This window comes from Myodes glareolus, chromosome 9 (genome assembly GCF_982192425.1).
Source record: "Myodes glareolus chromosome 9, mMyoGla1.1, whole genome shotgun sequence".
Classification (NCBI taxonomy): Eukaryota; Metazoa; Chordata; class Mammalia; order Rodentia; family Cricetidae; genus Myodes; species Myodes glareolus.
Genome location: NC_142034.1, coordinates 16,765,851 through 16,780,828, shown reverse-complemented (window position 1 = coordinate 16,780,828; position 14,978 = coordinate 16,765,851). Strand labels below are relative to the sequence as shown.

The 14,978-nt window shown below is 38.1% G+C and overlaps 1 protein-coding gene across 1 annotated transcript in view; it reads left to right on the top strand.

Annotated features, from left to right (window-relative positions):
• Positions 1 to 14,978, top strand: part of Tanc2 (tetratricopeptide repeat, ankyrin repeat and coiled-coil containing 2) — a 322,705-nt gene that overhangs the window by 268,502 nt on the left and 39,225 nt on the right. The window contains 2 exon segments of the mRNA XM_087909880.1: positions 10,140 to 10,173; positions 10,175 to 10,249. Of these exon segments, the coding sequence (XP_087766006.1) occupies positions 10,140 to 10,173; positions 10,175 to 10,249 (109 nt within the window).

Genomic DNA, 14,978 nt, shown 5'->3' with positions numbered 1-14,978 from the left:
TTGACAAAAGCGCTGACTCCTTCATGTCCTAAACAATGGTTGCCTGCTGACATATAAATGTCTAAAAATTGTACTTTACCATACTGTCCTGTGAATGACTATTTTCTAAGTACAAAGAACACACCCAAGAGGAACAGTAATTTAAAGCAGCTTACCTCTTTCCCTTCAATGCATGTTGGGCTATGGTGGAGAATCTATTGGTGCTGCCACCTTTGTGTTAGCTGTCTTGTAGATTTGAAAATGATTTCATGTTTGCTGGATAAGTGGCAGTTGTTAGACATAGGAGCCTTTTGTATTGATTGGTTAATAGTGGTAGAAAATGGCCACTGTCACAAAGCACAAGAGCTTCTCTTCTCATCCCATGATGGAGTCTGAACAGTTTTTCTGTAAGGTATGATTTTAGCTTGTTTCCAGAGATCTAACGTGTGAAGGTAGTGTTTTAGCTAATGCTTTTTTCACTGACATTGAGATCTCAAGTCCATTCTCACTCCTGCTCTTTGTCTGTCCATCCCTCTATTGTCTGTCTTTCAACCACACTTTCATACTAAAGATACTGGTAACTTCTAAAGTAAACATTAAAATTAGGAATTTTTCCCACAAAAAGTTTACTTTTCTTTTTTGTTTGGGGTTTTTTATTTGTCTATGTGTTTTTATTTTTTTTAAAAAAATTTGCCATTTATTCAAATAAGCAATTTTCTAAGTGAGAGTACATCCCAGTTTACATGTTGTGTCATTGGAAGGAAAAAAGGCTGAGAGGTTACATCATATCACATGTGTTGCTTATACACATGTGATAAATATAACAGCACCAACACAGTAACTACCTGTGAGTTGTATGTTCAGTTGTCTACTGCTGATTTGGTAAAAATTAATTGTGAATGTATAAATGTCCTTGGGAATAAAAGCCAACATATCTGGGCAAAGAATCTAACTACAAAAACTATGCTTGTTGAAGTAGCAGTTCTCTGTCTATGTTAAGAACACATGCTAAGCATATTTTTGAAAATAATACAATTATGTTTCAATGATTTCCAATATACTTTCTCATAGTATGTGGAAATAGAGCATCTGTTTTTTTGCAGCAGGGTTTCTCTGTGTAACAGGCCTGTATGTCCTGGAACTCACTTCGCGTACTAGGCTGACCTCAAACTCACTGAGATCTGCCTGCTTTTGCCACCCAAGGGATTAAAGGTGTGCGTAACCATTTCACAGCAAAATTTACTTTTCATTCACATGAAATCCAGAGGTACTGCATAGTTGGAAGAGGTTTGTTCTGCACAGTTTGGGGGGAAGAGGGGAGCTGGTCTAATGGAGACTGCCATCTTTTAACACAGTGTTTCTGGGGCTTGATGTTATTAGCTGGCAGACTAGAGAAAACAGATAAAGTGCAGGAGCAGATTTTTCTGGGCCAAGTCTGAAGTAATAAATACCATTTCTCCCCACATTTCATTAAACACAACTCAGTCACTACCCAACCCTCACTCCCTGTTGAATGCAAGGCCTTTTCCCAAGAATAAACCTTAACTGGAAGGAAAGCATCACCTTGTAGGTGGTAGCCAGCTCTGCACAGTCTTACCTCACTAGGTCTCCCTAAGTAATTCTCCTTATTTGCCTCTATAATATACAAGCATTCCACAGCACAGACATACTGTGTCAACCCGTATTAAGATAGGGACCTCACCAGCTGGCTATTAGCATTTTATCACATCTGACCATCATACAATGTCAAAGAATCCAAGGAGTGTTCTCTGAAACATTAAAGTTTTGTCTATTGAGTTTGTCATCACAAAAGCTAAGAAAATTTATATACCGCTTACACATTACTGACCAAGACTACAATGATGAGCAAACATCCATGCCTGAGATAGTTAGATTCACTTGTTAGCATATTTCAGTTCTACAAATAAAAATTTCCAGACTAGCTATCTCCCTGGAGTGAAAATATATTAGAAAAGCAAACATACTACCATTGTAATCATAAAGCGGTTAAATGGGGATGCGACAGAGTGATTCTTGCTTTAAAAAGGGTCTTTCTCTGAACCCTTAAGGCATAAGAAACCAAGTCATCAAATGACAGTAGCTCCTTATAACTCAAAGTTGTCATGGGAGGGTTTGGTTTGTCTCCAGTGATGTATGTCAAGGGGCTACTGATGCCTACAAGTAAAAACAGAAGAGGATCTCCACTCACCTACCCCCCCCCCCCAGGTCTGGCTTTTGTTAAAGCATGTGTATTCAAGAAAGAGAAGAAAAGACAGTGTGGGTAGGGTGAGAAAACCCTCAACTCTGACCAGGGATTGCTTCTCTCCTATCTAAAATCAAATATATGAGGCATCATGGTGGATTGTAACTGTAATATCAGCAATCAGGAGGCTGCAGAAGGAGGATTATTACAAGTTGGAGGTCAGCCTGGGTGGGTGGGTGTCTGGTTGTCTGTGTGTCTGTCTGCCTAGCTGCCTGTCTGTGTCCCCTGTTGGCTTACAAAAGAGTTCCACAATATCCCAGAATGGAGTATAACAAAGGTTTACTTATTTGGGGATAAACTCACAGAAAGAGTACGATCTGCAGTCCTCTGCTTGTGCACTGGGAGTTGGAACTGAATCTAGCAGCCAAGAGAGACACACAGGTTTTTTTGTCTTCATTAATAGTACATGAGATCATGCCCAAAGTGGACCAGTATCTTAAAGGCTATTGGCTGAAGGAGTTCCCACAACACCTTCCACTTTTTTCTAAATAAGAGAGTTCTAAGCCTAATACAAAACAATATATAATAAGAACAAATATCAAGTATTGTCTAGGGAAAAGAAGAAGTAAAAATATACATAAAAATTAGAATTGCAACCAGCATGAACAACATCAAACAAAAAACATATGTTAAATGTTTCCATAGTTATCCTATCCTAAGGAGTCTTATATTTAAAATGGTTTGTCTAAGTCATGAGAGAAAAGTAACTATATCTACCTAGTCTTCAACCCAATTAAAGACCCGAGAAGGGAAATAATATTACTTGAGTAAACAGGAAGTGCAATCAAGCAAATTCCAAAAGGTCCAAGAAATGACAGAGACAACCAGCTACCTGAGCAATCACCCAAAGTCTCATTTGCAATGTTGGGGCAATCAACTTTGGCTAAGGCCTAGAATATCTGAGAGACCATTTTCAGAGGCAGGACATTTTGAAAAACTGTCTTACCTGTCTTAGCAAGATGTGGCAGTCTTTTTGCTTTTATCTTCCTTATACAGTCTGGATACCATGCATTTTTGTCAGTGGTCAAGGCAGAGGCAGTTCTTTACCCAAAGGCCAGTTTTGCCAAGAAGAAAACAAGCTCCAAATGGAGTGCCCAACATTTTCTTGGGAATAGATCAGTGCTGCCAGGAACAATTGTGTCTCACGCCAACAGACTGACAAACTGCCAATATAGGCAAATTGTCTCTGTCAGTTCTAGAGTTTTGGAAGTTGCTTACAATACACTTGTTTACTTAGGTAATATTATATCCTTCTGGAGTCTTTAAAGAGTTGGAGACAAATAATTATAGTTTTCCTTAGTTATGATAAAGGATAAATTAGATATAAAACTTTAGACTCACAAAGATAGGATATATAGTAGAGTATTTTCCTTAATTTGTCAAATGTAAATAAACTAAATATTGTAACTATAATTCTTCCTTGATAACTGTTTTATATGTGTAATTTTACTATGTTCAAGTTAAAACCCTCCTTTTTAGTTAGACAGAAAAGGGGAGATGATATGAGATGTCCTTCTGTATATGTGTTGCTTTTATTGTTTAATGAATAAAGCTACTTTGGCCTATGGCAGGGCAGAATATAGCCAGGCTGGAAGAAATAGAGAAATTAGGCGGAGTCAAGGAGATGCCATGTAGCTGCCAAAGGAGAAGGACATATTGGAACCTTTCTGGTAGGCCACAACAGCGTGGTGATACACATATTAATAGAAATGGGTTAATATAAGATGTCAAGAGTTAGTTAGGGGCTGGAGAGATGGCTCAGAGGTTAAGAGCATTGCCTACTCTTCCAAAGGTCCTGAGTTCAGTTTCCAGCAACCACATGGTGGCTCACAACCATCTGTAATGAGGTCTGGTGCCCTCTTCTGGCCTGCAGGCATACACATAGACAGAATATTGTATAAATAATAAAAAATAATTTAAAAAAGAGTTAGTTAGGGCTGGAGAGATGGATCAGCGGTTAAGAGCATTACCTGCTCTTCCTAAGGTCCTGAGTTCAATTCCCGGCAACCACATGGTGGCTCACAACCATCTGTAATGAGGTCTGGTGCCCTCTTCTGGCCTGCAGGCATACACATAGACAGAATATTGTATAAATAATAAATAAATAATTTTTTTAAAAAAAAGAGTTAGTTAATAAGAAGCCTGAGCTAATAGGCCAAACAGTGTTGTAATTAATATAGTTCCATGTAACTGTTCAGGTCAGGGCAGCTGGGAACAAAAGAGCAGTCTCTATTTACATCCCCCTTCCTTTCTCCTCCGTGTTGCTCTCTTCTCTTCCCCCTTCTCCCTCTTATTTTCATCCCCATCTTTCTCTCTTCCAGCCTTACCTTGGCTGAGTTGTTGTGTTCCACCAAATTCCTGCCATAATAGACTCATGTGCAGAACAAATCCTTCTTCTGTTGAGTTGTTTCTGTCAGGTATTTTCTCATAGTGGTGAAAATTCAGACATAGAAAGTAGTCATTCTTTCAGTATTGCATTTTGCTGTTTATTATATAAGATAGAAATGAAAAATAGTTATTTTTAGTAAGTCACACTTAATTCTTCCTACAGTCCTGAAAGTTAGACATTGCTCCCTCACCAAGATGTTACCTAGCTTGCTTGCCCTTGGTTATAAAGCTTGTGAGTGGTGTGGCAGAACCAGGATTTGAATGAGTTTGTTTCACTTTGAGAGCTGAAAGGCAGCACTGTGAATGCAGACAGAGGAGCTGGCAGGGTGACTTTGAATCACAGGCAGTCTTACTTATGATATGCAAATAATTCGTCCTCACCACTCCCTCTCAACCTATAGTCTTCATAACCACTTTGAACCTATATTAAAGTCTATCTTGACTGCCATAATCTTCCATTAAAGAGAAAGTATGCTTTCTGTTTGGTCATGACTAAAATTACACCTAACAGAGTTCACACTGCTTGATTTCTTAGTTCATAGTTTCCCAAAGCGCTAATTAAAAATTTTGACCTTGGGCTGGAGAGATGGCTTAGCAGTTAAGAGTTCTTGCTGCTCCTGCAAAAGACACAGGTTTGGTTCTCAACATCATATGCAGCAGCTCGCAATGACCTGTCACTCCAACAACAGGGACTCTGACACCATCTGGCCTCAGCCACACAGTGCACATAAACTCATGTAGGCACACAAACATACACATAAATAAAGATAAGTACACCTAAATTTGTCAACATAAATGATTAATTATTTTAATTATATTAGAAATTCAGTGTTTGGAAGGCAGTGGCAGGTGAATCTCTTTAAGTTCAAGGCCAATCTAGTCTATATATCAAGTTTTCCAAGCCAACAAGAGCTTCATAAGAGAGCCCCCGTCTCAAAAAAAAAATAATAATAATGTTATTATTTATACCGGTGGGTTCTTGTTCATGTTCCACTGAATGGGGGAAGTAACATTTATTCCTATGCTTATGCTTATAGAAGTATAATGTTTTTATGATAATCTAGAAATTGTTATTTTGGAAACTATGATATATACATCTAAAGTGTTACTGCTTAATTGCTTAGGATTAGTTGTATGAAAAACGTGGCTTTTATTCCCAATAGAGATTAATAGAAAGCCTGATTGAGAAACAGGCTTTGAATATCCTTCAAATACCATGCTGAGGATTTGCTCTAGTTTCATTCTGCTGTTATGAGAAACACCATGGCCAAAAACAACTTAAGGAAGAAAGGGTTTATTTCAGCTTCCAGATTACAGTCCGTTGTCGAGGGAAGTCTAGGCAGAAACTTGAAGGTAGGCCTGCTTACTGTTGTTCCATACAGTATTACCTCTGACCAAGAAAGTACAAGAAACCTGGGAAGAATGATGCTGCTTGACTTGAACTCTGGCTTATACTCAGCAAGCTTTCTTATGCAGTTCATGCTGCCTGCCTTAAGGCCCTCCAGCATCAGTTAATAAGACAAACACACACTCCCCATAGATATACTCACAGATCAATATGATCTAGCCGGTTTCCCAACTGAGGCTCTGCTCTCAGATGACTCTAGGCTATATCAAGTTGATTGTTGAAGCTAATCAGAGCAGGGTTTAAAGGGATGTACTGAAGGAATTTTAAGTCATTGAAGATTTTTTTTTAAGCAAGATTTTGATGAGCTTTTGCAGTAGTGTATTGTTGAAATGGGCCGGGTAGTGAACACTGAAATAGAGTAGAAACTTCCAGGTGAGGAAGTTGAAGGAGAAAAGTTGATACTGGGTTTTTATGCCTAACTGGCCCTGTTTGAAAAAAAATTAGTCTTAAAGTATTTGTTTTTAAGGAAAAGTTCCAACTTCAAAAGATAACTTTCATTTGACAGCCACCAGGCAGCTAAAGAAGCAAAAAAAAAAAAAAAAAAAAAAAGTCTCTGTGTTTGAGATGTCTCTGTAGGAGTCATTCACATTAAGGTAAAAGTTAAAGTCAGGAGACAAGAGCTACCTAGGAGGAACAGAAGGCAAAGGCATTACATCACTGGAAAAAAATGGAAGAAGTACCTGCATATTGTCGCAGTTGTCGAGAGATAGCTGGGTTTTGTTTGTGGTGTGTTTGAGGGGAGGGAGGGTTGTTGTTGTTGGTTTGGTTGGTTGGTTGGTTGGTTTTTCAAGATGGGGTTTCTTTGTGTAGCCCTAGCTGTCCTAGAACTAGCTCTGTAGACCTCAAACTCGGATACTGCCTACCTCTGCCTCCTGAGTACTGGGATTAAAGGTGTGTACCACCATGCCTTAGGAGATAGTTTTAATGAAGCAGTAAGTAGGGTCTAATGCTGGAAGGAAAAAAATAAGAGAAAGAAAAAAATCAAAGGTTAAGAGAAGCATCACAGCTAAGAACTACCAATGATGTTAGAGAGCGAGGAGCCAAGGATGATATGAGAAGTAGAAGCAGATTTGCACAAGTGAATCAGACCACATGCAGACTTTAGTTTAGCTGATGGTACTGTACTTTACAGAAGAACAAGACACACCTGGAAATTGTGCATAAATTGTTACCTTTTGTATCCCAAACACTATAAGCTTTGGGTTCAGTGAGTTCTTCAGAATTGTTTGGATTTTTTTTTCCTTTTTCTTCACAGACTTGTCTCAAACTTGTAATCCTCCTGCCTCAGCCTCTTGACTGCTTGCTAGAATTACAGGTACAGGCCCAGAAAAGTCATTCTTTTATAAAAATCAAAAGTAAATGAATGACAATTGCCACCCTCATCTCACCCTGTATTATGTGCTATTTATATAATCAGTGGCCAATCAATGGCAGTAGTAATAAACATTGTTATCTGTAGGTGCAGATGTACACTGGGGAAATTCAAGCATCTTAGTATAAATACATGAAATCACTAGAGCAAAGTCAGTTCTGTGTCTTAACTGAAAATCCTATTCACTGTGGATACAAGCTTTTTTGTTACTTTTATAACTCCAAAAGACATGGATTCTCCTTCAGGTCTTAAAGCTTAAGAAGCATGTCAGAGGCCTGTACTCAGGAGCTGTTGTCACAACTGTACAGTCATGGATGAGTCACTTAAAAAAATAATCCTTACACCAGGAAAACTCCACTAGCTTTACTGTTATTTGCTGGATGGAATTTTGAGGTCTTTGCCTCTGTTGTACATAACTCTCCTAGCTCTGTTACGACAGACTACCAACAGTTTGTTGTCAGTGACAGTTCAGTGGGCATTTTCAGATGACGTAAGTGTGAAACAGCCCTGTGCTCAGGCCTCAAGATGATAGTGATGTGTCCACACAGATTAAGCCTGTCTAGGCATTCTTCCAGCTAAATCATTTCCTTCCCCTGTGATTAACTTTGCCTGGTAAAAGCATTCATTGTAGTCTAGAAATTCTATGAAGACAAAATTTGGAATTGTTTTCAAAATCTTACTGAAACAAAGATTCTAGAATGGTGTATACATACATATATAAAAATATGGAAGCTGCCCCACGTCATATTTTCCAGGTTCAAAAGGAGAAAGGGAGAGGAGAGAAGGAGAGAGGGATGAAGAGATCTTCCCCCTGCCTTTTTGTTTGTTTGAGGGGGTTTGTTTGTTTGTTTGTTTGGAGGTCATATTGCTGTGTATCCCAGGCTATTGCCCAGGACACAGCAGGTATATCATGATACTCATAGAAATGAGAGAACATTGAAGAAATTGATTCTCAATTTCTGCCAAGTGAATTCTTAGCATGGTGGCATGTACCTACACTGCTGGGACCCTAATACCCAGTTTTTTTGTTCTAAAAACATTGTTAACATTTTTACATGAATTAGACTGCTGTAGGTATTTTGAAGAATATAAGTGGTCTAGATTTTCTTTCAATAATGTAAATAGGAATACATGCATATATATCTCACATATGACACACAAACATGTTAACACATAAAAAAATATATTGTCTGGGGATATAACTCGGTTGGTAAAGTGCTTGCCTAGTTTGTAAGAAAGTTTGGGATTGATCTCCAGCATCACATAAATTAGGTATGATAGTACACACCTGTTTCTAGGACTCAGGAGGTAGTGACAAGGTCAGAAGTTCAAGGTTGGACTGGTAAGATGGTCAGAGGGTAAAGGTGCTTGTTGTCCAACCTGAGTTTGATAACCTAGACCTGTTACGTGGTGGAAGGAGAACAGTGATTCACACATGTTGTTCTCTGGCCTTTACATGCATGCATGCATACATACAGAAATGTAGTTTTAAAAAATAAAAATGAGTTTTGAGGCCTAGGTAGCCTCATGTAGCATGAGACCCTGGGGGTAGGGAAGAAATCATTGAGCTAGGAATGTAGCTCAGTGAAGTATTTAGCCCTTGGTTTGCTATTCAGCATCACAAATAGTTGGGGAGTGCATGCTCTTTGTGTATGTGTGTGTGTGTGTGTGTGTGTTGTGTGTTTGTTGTGTGTGTGTGGAGAGAGAGAGAGAGAGAGAGAGAGAGAGAGAGAGAGAGAAGGTTAACACTTAAAGATTATTATTAGGATACTTTGAGCTGGAACAGAACAGAAGATTCTAATAAATGGGTTAAACAGCAAAAGAAAAAATTGCTTTATTTAAAGTAGCCCAAAATTAGAGTAGCTTAGATGCTACACAGTAGGGCTCAGGCTCAATTCTCTAGTACTTTTTAGCCTAACCCTGCTTTTCACTTTATCCTCAGGGCAGCTGATCACATGATTTAGGCCAAGGAGACAGTTCTGGCCATCTTGAGTGTATAAGACAATATCCAAGGGGTTGGAAGGAGGTCTTTCTCTTTGATGAATAAATTAGGAGTCTGTTATCAGAGAGATACAGAGGAATTGATGCTGTCAGGAAACAGTTTACTGGAGGAGAAAGCATGTAACAGTGTGGTAAATATTGTACTAGAGATCGTAAGTCTCTACTGGTGGCATCAGAAAGAACATATTCCACTGTGCTCAGCTGGAAGGAAAAGAAGAGGCTTGGTAGAGGCTGTCCAGAGGCGACTTTAGGAAGAGGCCTTTAGTCTATTTTGACCCATCTTTAGTTTATACCAAGGGATACTGCAAATGGAAAAATCCAATAAACAAGTGGCTTCAACACTGAGGCCTGAGGCTGAGAAGAAAAGTCTAGATAGAAGTTGCTAGGCTATAGATAGCAGTGCTGCTGGAGGACTGATGGGTGACCTAGTTCAGTGAGAACACAGAACAGGGTGCAGAGTCTGAGGAGCACTGACCTGTTAGTACTGATGAAGAGTTGCTGACAAAGACAGAAAATAAAAATGAAAACCTTTTAATGTTTTTAAGAGATGGAAATAAGCCTACTGGAAATGGCTTTTATAATATCTAAACATGTTATTTGCCTAGTAACAAATGCCTTCCCTAAGATACTGACTTAATGGTGCCTAGTTTTGTTGGAGAAGTGACTGGACCTGAGTGGCCAGGCACAACTGAGGCATTAAATTTTTAAATGACTCTCTTTCTTTGCAGGAGTGGCCACACTTTACTTGCCTTCTGGTTTTCCCCGCCAAGAGGGAAAACTAAATCGACAGCAGACTATTGAACTGGGACATCACATTCTCAAAGCACACATCTTTAAGGTAATTAGAGAACTGAGACTTTTTTCCTTTCCATCTTTAGCAGGCTTTCCTAAACACTGTATGCAGGGGCTGAACCTTATTCCCATATGATCCCTTCTTTCTGAAATTAGTTTGCTCTATTTCCTAAATTATGTGTCCTGTTTATCTCTTAGCCTTTAGAAAGAGCTAACCCTGTTCTGACAGCGAAGTAAATACCTCCCCTGTAGAGAAGCTGAATAGGTTAATAGGCTATTTACCTAGGCATTCCAGGGAATAGATACACAATATCATTTACATAAGGCGCACATACAAACACTTATATATGTTCTACATATGACCTATCATCTCCTGAAAACGGCCATGTTGTAAGATGATTGAAGATTTTTATGATAGCTAAACATACATTTATGTAATTTCTAATGCTGGGGCATTTATGGTCTACATGAAAGCACAGGAAGAAACCATTCTCCTCATTTTTAACCTACAGTTCACTATAACTATTTAATACTATGTTTGACAGTTCCAGCCCTGTGGGCTCATGGTGTAACTCAAATATAAAGCACTCGCCTAGCATGCAGAAGGCCCTGTATTCATCCCCCAGAACTGAAAAATGAAAGTCTCAAGCAGAAATGGTGGTACATGTGTGTAACCAGCAAGGGAGGTTAAGGCTGAAAGCTGCCAAGAGTTTAAAGCCAACCAGGAATACATAATTCTGATGGTTCTAATCCCTATAATCTCCTCAGAGTTCTTCTCCAATTCAGTAGTGAAAAATTTGAGTATCTTAAACAGTTCTCTAGATCAGACAAAACCCCAAGAGATGTAAAGATTAACAGTTCCCCAAGTGCCTCACAAATTCTTATCAGTATATAAGCACACAACCAGAGAAGTTTGGTCATCAAATGAACAGAAGTGAAACTCACTGTAGCAAGTTCTTTATTTGTGTCATAATTATCTTGTCTAACAAATTATTGTATAAAAAATGGCTTTCACCCAGTGACTTTATTTGCTAGGAACAAAACACAACTAATACAGATGACAGGGTTTCAATTTCAAATGTGTAGTAAAATATCTACTTCATCCATAAACACTAAGATAATTGTCCTTTGATTAGGAGATAACTGTCAGTCTTTGAACAAGACAGTCTGCATGGGATAAGATACAAAGATGAAGAGGATGCTTGCCTTTGTACACCATAAAATAAATGTCACATTAGCAGAGAAAGAATATGAAGCTTCTTTTAACCAAGTGTGGCTTTAGCACATAGGAACCTACATTTAAACTCTATGCTTCTGTCATTACAACAATTTTATCTTAGACTGAAGCAGACAGAATGGTGGTGTAAGATAAAAATGACTCATGTGATTCAGGCTGTAAATACCCTGGCGTACAGCTTAGTGGTGACATGACTGCAAACTAAAGACTGGAGGCTAGACTCTGGTGTTTCTGGTGTTGCAGTGACAGGATCCATCCAGTGCAGAGGCTGTTGAGAGGCTTTAGCTTCTCCCAGACTGAAGTTCTGTCAGCTAAGGGGCATACAGAGTCAAAGATAGACATGGCCATAACCAGTTCTACTCAGAACTTCTCATCAGTAGTGACATTCATACAATCAAACTGATATTTATTTCCAGTTTTAAATTTCCCTTACTGGTCATGAAAAAAATGTATTTATGTCATCAATGACCTTTAAAGTAAGAAAAGGGTAAAAGCCTATGATTCTGGATATTGGGTTGGCTATAGAGCCTTTTAAATTCTTTTGTTTTGACAACTTTTTGAGGTATAACTTTACCTCAGTTTTGTGTGTGTGTGTGTGTTAGTGTACTTAGAGTTGTGCCATTATCACTACCAGTAATTGGTTATTTTTTTACTCTAGCCCCATATTGGGCACCAAACTGTAGTTGTTTTTTTTTCTCTTTGACTCTTTTGGGGACACACCACCCAGCTCCCAAATAAATCCACACAGAGTCTTATTATTACTTAGAAATGCCCGGCCTTAGCTTGGCTTGTTTCTAGCCAGCTCTTAAATTGCCCCATCTACCTTTCACCTCTTGGCGCTTTATCTTTTTCTTACTTTTGTATATCTACTTTACTTCTTACTCTGTGACTTGTTAAACAGCTGGGTTACTGGCCCCTGATGTCCTCCTCTCCTTGTTCTCTTGCTCCTCCTCCTCCCAGATTTCTCCTATTTATTTTCTCTGTCTGCCAGTCCTACCTATCCTTTCTCCTACCTCACTATTGGCCATTCAGCTCCACAAGCAAAGTTACACAGCTTCACAGAGTTAAACAAATACAACATATCTTTGCATAATTTTACAAAAAGTTCCACAACATAAACAAATTTAACACATCTTGAAATAATATTCTACAACTACCATTATTATATTTATTTACCCTAAATAATAAGCCTCATTACCAGTTTAAGTCATGTCTCACTCTGCATTCTGACCTGTAAATTTGACTTTTCAAAACATTTCATAGAAATACATAGCTACATAATGTGTTCTCTCGTCCCTTGCTTCTTTCATTTAACATAATGTTTTCATGGTTTATTAATATTGTAGTATAGATCAGTACCTTATTCATTGCATTATAAAATTGTATTTCATTTTGTGAATGTACAACATTTATCCATTCATTGAAATACTTGAGTTGTTCCACTTTTGAGAAGAATATGAACAAATACTGTGATTACTATCACTAAGTACATTAGAAATAGTTTCTTCCATTTGTTTAATAGAAAACTAGCTACTTTAACATGGTGTTTAATACAACTACAACTCAGTATTAGTACATTATAATATTAAGGTACAGATTTGTGTGGGCAATCTGTTCTCTGTCTGTCTGTCTATCATTATCTTAATCTTACTATCTCTCTCTTAGTATCTAGGCCTGGCTGGCCCAGAACTTATTCTACAACCACACTATACAAAAATTCATAACTTTCCTGCCCCTAAATATTGGGATTATCAATATGTGCAACCACCACACCTAGATTTGTCTTCAGTTCTCCTGAGTATTATATACCTAGAAGTAGAATTGTGCGATACAATGGTATATGTATGTAGTCCCAGTACTCAAGAGGTCTAAGGCACAAATCTGGGCCAGGCTGGGTAACATAGCAAGACCACATCTCAAAAAAATAAAGTAAAAAGAAGTGACAAAATTTCTAGATCATATGGTAACTGGATTTAACATTTTGAAGAATTATTGATCTGTTTTCCAAAGTGTCCACACCATTTACATCCCACCAATAGTGTGTGAGGATTCTAGTTTCCTCACAACAGTCTAGAAATAGTTCTCAGTGGTATAACACAATCCCTAGCACCAAAAGAGAAAAGAATCATCTGTCTTTTGTTTCATCTAAAAGTGAATGCAAAGTAGTATTTCATTGTATGGTATGGTGTGCTTTTTTAAATAGTCTTATGTAGGTCAGGCTGACTTTAAACTCACTGTGTAGTTGAGGTTGTCCTTGAACTTCTGATCTTCCTACCTTCTTACAGGCCTGTGTCATCGTACCTGGCCTCATTGTGGTTTTGGTTTGCATTTTCTAATGGCATGTTATTGATCACTTAGAATTCTCTTATAACCTTATAGTTGTCATTTAGATTCTTTTTCCTTTTGAACAGAGTTTCCTATAACCCAGACTGGCCTCAAGAATTCCTTATAGTAAAGGGCTACCTTGGGTTCCTCATCTTCCATTCTCTGCCTGTCAGATGGTGGGATTATAGGCAGGCATCCCTATACTCAACTTTAGATTTCTTTAAAACTACAAGAAACATGACGTATGGAAATTGCAGCCAAAGATACTCCAACCCAGTTTGTAACTTGGGGTGCTTTCATCAGATTGAATCTAGTCACTGGGAGGAGGAGGTTAGAATATTCTTACCATTTCTTCCTGAATTCTTCCCTCTAAAATGTTCCTTTCATTAGTCAAGCATATAGCATTTTCTTATTAGAACAGAAATATTGGACAGGGAGGAAACTTGTAAATAGAAATTGGACATCAGCAAGTGGCATGAGTTTAAATATAAACTTTGAGGAGGAGCATGGTGATACACACCTGTGATCCCAACCTTTGGGAGTTAGATGAAAAAAGTATCTCAAAAAAATAATAAAAAGTAAAGTCTACCACTTACTGACAGTTTTTTCTTCTGTAAAACGTTAACTCTCAAAATTGTTGAAAAGTTTACAGGTAAAAGATATGTTTATTTAAAAAGGTACATGATAAAAGCCAGAGTACTAGGTATATCTTTAGTATGAAGTTTTATGATCTATTACTAATATTCTTCCTGAAATAAAACTTAATAAGCACAAATTCCATATAGAAATAGCACCCCATCACTTCTTATAACAGTAGTTCACAAACTTTTTTTGTAAATAACTACATATGGCTTTTAGTCCATATTACTATCTATCACTACAATTCTGCCATTGTAGCTGAAAATCAGTAAGACATTACAGAAATAAATAAATATGGATATAGTAGAATAAAAGCTGGTTTGCAAGAACAGATGGAAAACCACATGGGCCTTGGTTTTTTGGTCACTTTTCTGCAAGGAAGAGCACTTCCCCTTTACTTACCAGTCTCCCTTTCCTACACTCAGTCATGGCTGTGTGTGATGGTCAGATGGTAATGTTGATGTTGTGGAATCTTGCTGAAGAGAGGGAGGAAGTATTGTAGGAACCAGAAGGGTCAAGCACATCACAAGAAAACCCACAGAAATGACTAACCTTGACTCATAGGAGCTCACAG